The 6,012-nt window shown below is 43.7% G+C and overlaps 1 protein-coding gene across 1 annotated transcript in view; it reads left to right on the top strand.

Annotated features, from left to right (window-relative positions):
• Positions 1–4,454: 4,454 nt before the first annotated feature.
• The window catches only part of LOC146968509 (uncharacterized), a 102,513-nt gene continuing 100,955 nt past the window's right edge, over positions 4,455–6,012 (top strand). Inside the window, exon 1 of the mRNA XM_085806328.1 lies at positions 4,455–4,687. Coding sequence (XP_085662454.1) covers positions 4,495–4,687 — 193 coding nt within the window. The 5' untranslated portion in view covers positions 4,455–4,494. The remainder of the gene's footprint in view (positions 4,688–6,012) is intronic.

The following is a 6,012-nucleotide window of genomic DNA, read 5'->3' as shown; positions in this document are numbered from 1 at the left end:
TGAGGAGGAGGAACCTCAGTTCTTACAACTTCATCAAAGACAAACTGAGGCAGAGCCTCCATCCAGCAGCTCAGCTGAACAGATGGAGGCTGATGGAGACGACTGTGGAGAATGTGAACCAGCCAGGAACTCAGATCAACCTGAAGATCTTCAACCAGATGATAAGGTCTCAGGGTCGTCCTCTGAGACTGAAGACAGTGATGACTACTGGAGAGAAACCAGAGCACCTGAGTCAGGTTTGAACAGTGAAGCTGTTCATGTTAGTGATGAAGAATGTAACACTGGTAAGAAGTCTCCACGCTGCTCAGAGTGTGGGAAAACATTTAACACAAGGGGGGTTTGGGCTTTGAGGAGGCACATGAGAACCCATACAGGAGAGAAACCATTTGGTTGCAGTGTGTGTGGGAGAGGATTTGGGCGAAAAGAGCATCTTAAGGACCACATCAAGATCCATACTAAAGAGAAACCCTTCAGCTGCAATGTGTGCTGGAGAAGTTTCACGAGACAGTGGGATCTGAAAGTGCACATGAAACTCCACACAGGAGAGAGTGTGTTCAGCTGCACAGTTTGTGGGAAGAACTTTTACGAAAAGAAACAACTGGATTTGCACATCAGGATAGTCCACACAGGAGAGACAGGGTTTGTTTGTATCGTCTGTGGGAAAAGGTATGCACAACAAGCAGATCTCACAATCCACATGAGAGTCCATACGGGAGAGAAACCTTTTGGTTGTAATATTTGTGGGTACAGATTTAAGCAGCCCCAAAATCTCAAGACACACATGAGTATCCATACAGAAGATAAGCCATATATTTGTGACGTCTGTGGGAAAAGGTATGCGCAACAAGGAGCTCTCACAATCCACACGAGAGTCCATACGGGAGAGAAACCTTTTGGTTGTGATGTTTGTGGGGAGACATTTCACAGGCAGAAGCATTTCAAGGCGCACATGAGAACCCACACAGAAGAGCAAGCAGTTTTTTGACTTGCAGATTTTGGGATTTTGGAGCAAACAATTCACATCTTGGCACAGCTGCAATAACCACCTGGAGGCCTGTGAACACAAACAGTCAGTGAGATCAGCGGCATTAAAGGGAAATTTTCGTTTTTTTTTCAACCTGGGCCCTGTTTTCATATGTTTTTCTGTATACGTGCGTGATGGATAATACTTTTATTGAGGTGGCTCCAGTATTGAGACGGACAGGCAGCCTGCAGCCCAGCTAACGCTCTTCAACCGGGCAAGTGGCTCCCGTCAAAGTTCGCCCTATAAACGTGCATTTTTTTCACACAGACAGGTTCAGATAGTTACAATGAGTGTCCGACAACATACTAGAAAGGAGAAATTAACGTAATAGTCTCTACCTTTAGCACGTCTCTTCTTCTTCTGACTGACAGTAGTCATGCCCAGTCAAAGTGCTCACAGCAGACCCTGTGGTTGGCACGGCGACGGCGCAGTGCATCCACAGGAGTGTTAGCATCCATTTGTAGCACAGCTAACTGTTAGCCCCAACTATAGCCGTTTTCCCACTAAAATTAGCGGGTTGACGCAGGTTTTTTAAACGCAGGTCGACCCGCTAACAATCGGCATTTGGCCCCTTTCCCATTGACCAAAATGAGCCGAGTCTGACCCCCCGCTGAGGGATCAGACAGAGCAACCATGTTGCCCCTCTTTCATCCGCGGTGCGAGTCATGCCACAGCCGCCCGCCGCCGCGGAGGTCTGTTGGCCGAGGCAGACTCTCTGGCTGACCTGCGGAGCACCAGGACCACGGAGGATAGCGAGTCTGCCGCGGCCATATGACGGTTCGTCCGCGGCACAACACGTCAGTTAAACACACTGTCGTTTCTTTTCTTGTTTTTTCGTTTTCAGTTAGTGTTCTCTGATCTTTTGATCCCAGTCTCGAGTGAGAGCAGAGCGGAGCAGAGCTTTGTTTTGGTACGTGATATGAGACGCGACCGGCGCGATGACGTGGCGCCATGTAACGTTCAACGTCGTCACGTAAATTAGCGGTTTTACCGGGTCTGGCGTTCCCACTGCAAGCCGATCGGAGCCGAGCCGATTGGAGGCGATTGCGAGTCGTTTGCGTCGACGCGGCTCGGTGCGCCTTTCCCACTGCCACCAAAAGCCGATTGTTAGCAGGTTTAAACGGGTTTTTTGGCCAGTGGGAAAGGGGTATAAGACTACTGCCAGTCAGAAGAAGAAGAGACGTGCTAAAGGTAGAGACTAATACGTTCATTTCTCCTTTCTAGTATGTTGTCGGACACATTGTAACTATCTGAGCCTGTCTGTGTGAAAAAATGCACCTTTATGGGGCGAACTTTGACGGGAACCACTTGCCCGGTTGAAGAGCGTTAGCTGGGCTGCAGGCTGCCTGCCCGGCTCAATACTGCAGCGACCTCAATAAAAGTATTATCCATCACTCACCTATACAGAAAAACATATGAAAACAGGGCCCAGGTTGAAAAAGAAAACAAAGTTTCCCTTTAAGAGATGTTGAGCTCATTATGGCCTTATTGAGTTACTGTTCGTTGTGTTGTATGAAACAAGTTCTCTGAAACATTCTTTCTGCTTATATTTTGTTGACTTGTACAACTCGGCAGCTCCTACCTTTCCTGGGTACAGAGAAGGAATGCAACCAAAATCCAAACATTTGGCTTCTCAAATAAACTCAAGGAGTCACCGTCTGGGCAGCAGTTGTCAAGGCAGATTTCAAAAATTGTCAAAATGTCAGAAATTCTGTGATCTAAATAAAAATCTGATCTTTTGCATCTTGACAGCATGGAAATGTTGGTGATTTGTTACGATAATTGTTTTGCTTCATAAGAGAAAATCTGATGTTTAAAAATGCCTCTCTTACATTGACTGCAGTTGTTCCCATGAGAATCTTTTAGATAAAATTCTGATATTTGCCTTCAGAATCAACCACGACTCAAAAATATTGTCAATTTTTTTCAGGAAGATTGAAAATGTATTTATCAAGAATTGGATAGTATATATGTTTACATTACTGTTTACAGTCAAACGTTTTCATGCACTGTGGGCTCAATTTTTAATAAATCCGTGTGGATCGCTTGTGGAGGACAGTCTGAAGATGCTCTCTAGCAACTTTGGTGTCAGTTGAGCAAAAATGTGTGAGGAGATGGGTTTAATACATTTTACAGTTTTTGAAAATAACAGACTTATTAATTTGTAATGAGTGAGTGGACAAACGTTTATAAAGTTCATTTAGTCTATATGTTCATTAGTCTATATGTATTATTTATTTTTATGTATTATTTTTTTCTATTTTTGTACTAATCTTTGTACTCTGTTTTTTATCCCTGGCAATAAAATTATTGTTGTTATACAGTTACAGGTAATTAATAAAGCTTCTTTAAAGGGACAACGAGGAGTTTTGGAAAGCTAAGTGTTTTCACACTACATTTACCATGAGCCTCCGCGCGCACCGTGAAATTCTTGGACCGGCGCAAGACGGACATCTTGCCAAGAATGTTTTCATTCATCAAGAATTAAAGTCAGAGGTTGGAAGACGATCACATACCGTCGTAGTTCCCACCATAAACGGCGATTCGGCTGCGTTATTCTCATGACCCACCAGGCAGCGTCCGCGAAACCGAAAGTAAGGAAACGCTGGTCGGCTCACCCAGCACTTCCACTACTATTAAAATAACAAAATAACGATAGAGACAAAATCGAAAATGGAGCCACATTAACAAGTGTGGGTAGCGTAGATTCATCCACATTAAAGGGACAACGAGGAGTTTCTATTCGATTATAAAAAAGTACGTAATGTGGATTAATCTACGTTACCCACACTTGTTAATGGCTCCATTTTCGATAAATATATCGTTCTGTCTCTATCGTTATTTTGTTATTATTAGTGGTGGCGGAAATGCTGGTCAAGCCGACCAGCGTTTCCTTCGTGGCGAGTCATGAGAATAACGCAGCTGAATCGCCGTTTATGGTCGGAACTACGACGGTATGTGATCGTCTTTGAACCTCTGACTTTAATTCTTGATGAATGAAAACATGAGTCTGTCTTGCGCCGGTCAAAGAATTTCACGGTGCGCGGAGGCTCATAAATGTAGTGTGAAAACTCCTCGTTGTCCCTTTAATGTGGGACTTTTTTACAACCAAAGACAAACTCCTCGTTGTCCCTTTAAAAAGAAAAAAAAAAGTGTTTACGGTTTCTACTCGGACGTTGTTTATGCACGTAACCAAGCTGGAAGAAAAATGCAATATTTCTTGTTTTGTTTCTTTTCCTTATTTTCCTGCTAATTGAATGTACCACGGTCCAGTCCGGTAGGTGGCGGCAATGCAGATTTAAGCTGGATGCCAGCCGCCATTCAAACCCAGCAGAAGAGGAGTAAGAAGAGGAAGAAGAGGAAGAGGAATGCACCATAACAAAGACGATTCAGAAACCCATAACCGCCGTACAACCTAGAAGAAGGAGAGTCATTTGGCGGGAACAACGGAGAGTTTGAGTAAAAAAAAAATGTATCCGATCGAGTTTCTGAGAGGATTCGTTACCGAGAGACTCACCGCCGCCTCCCAGGAAATCTTAGCGGCCGTGGACAGAGTCGTAGCCGGCTACGAGGCGGAGGCTTCGGGCTTCAGACAGGAGATCGAGCGGCAGAGGAACCTGCTGGATGTTCTCCTGCAGACTCAGTCCGTTCACAACAAAACCGGTCGGTCATTCAGTTTTACATATGTGGCCTTGCAGCTATTCGTTTATTTGTTACATATTTACAGTTTAAAAAAAATAAAAAATTAATAAATTTTTTTTACTTTTTTACATAGTAGGCTATTGCTCGTTACTGTGTGATTTCCAAAGAAGAGGACACATGGCCCCGTGTCGAGATACTTGACGGATACTTTATGTGTGGGACCCATAAGTAGCCTACAGATGTTTATGAAACATGGGCACCCCCCATCTGCATTTATTATTTATTTTAATTATTAGGCTATGCACCATTATTTTATTTGCAGTAGTTGGTCTGTATGCTGATTTATGTAACGGTAACAGTCTCTGTGTGTGTGTGTGTGTGTGTGTGTGTGTGTGTGTTAATGTGAGGCAGAGAATAGAGATTAGTGCAGGCACTGTGGGCAGCCTGGGGTCCAGCTATAGGGGTCCTCAGGGTCAGGAATGCGTGTTTTTTTTTTTTTTTCCCTTTATGTTAAACAAATGCTTTTAAAAACTAGTCAAGCAAATATCTGTGTCCAAAATTTAACAAGAGCAGACATCATGATTCAGAGATAAGAATCATGAATAACATTAAATTAAACATTGAATAATAAAGATAATATGAGTAGAAAACAAAACAAACACAACAGGGAAGAGGAAAAAAAACGTATTAAATCAACCAGGATTAAACCATTGTTACACTACATTAGTCAAATCATTTTTGAACATTGAAGGAAGGCGTGTACGTGCCATAGTAAACAGAGCGCTGCAGACAGCGACCACGTTATCTTACCGTGTCTATGTTCCTGTGTTGTCAGATATTAAAGGGATACGCCAACTTTTTTTTTCTTTTTTTTTTACGTATCATGCCTCACTCCCATGACCAGCTGATAGACACCATCCTTTCGACTGTGCGTGCAGTAATAAGGGAGATGCGGGCAGAGTTGGCGCACAGCTGATTAGCTTAGCTCAAATGCCGGACGTCGACGGGTAGTGGTATCCTGCCTCCACCTAAAGTCATCAGATAAACTCTTCAGCAACTCTAAACGGAAACCGGCGGGCCGATCTTCGTCTCAGAGCTGACAAAACTCTCCGGTTAAGGCATCTTGAGCGGTCAAATGCCGCCAACGGGACGAGATCGGTCAAAACGGAGGGTTCAAGCAAAGACGGTTTATTTTGGTTCAAGCTAGCTACATCGAGGGTAGGTTAGCTTCCTATTTCAAAGTAAAAGCACAATTTCTATCGTCATGGTTTTCTGTATGTAAAGGGCAACAGGTGTTTTATTTTGTGAAAGTAACTGGAAGTGCGTTGGTCACAACGGCTAGCTTG

Source organism: Trachurus japonicus, chromosome 18 (genome assembly GCF_045865225.1).
Source record: "Trachurus japonicus isolate A0001 chromosome 18, Traja_1.0".
In the NCBI taxonomy this organism is placed as follows: domain Eukaryota; kingdom Metazoa; phylum Chordata; class Actinopteri; order Carangiformes; family Carangidae; genus Trachurus; species Trachurus japonicus.
This window is presented reverse-complemented; position numbering and strand designations above follow the sequence as displayed.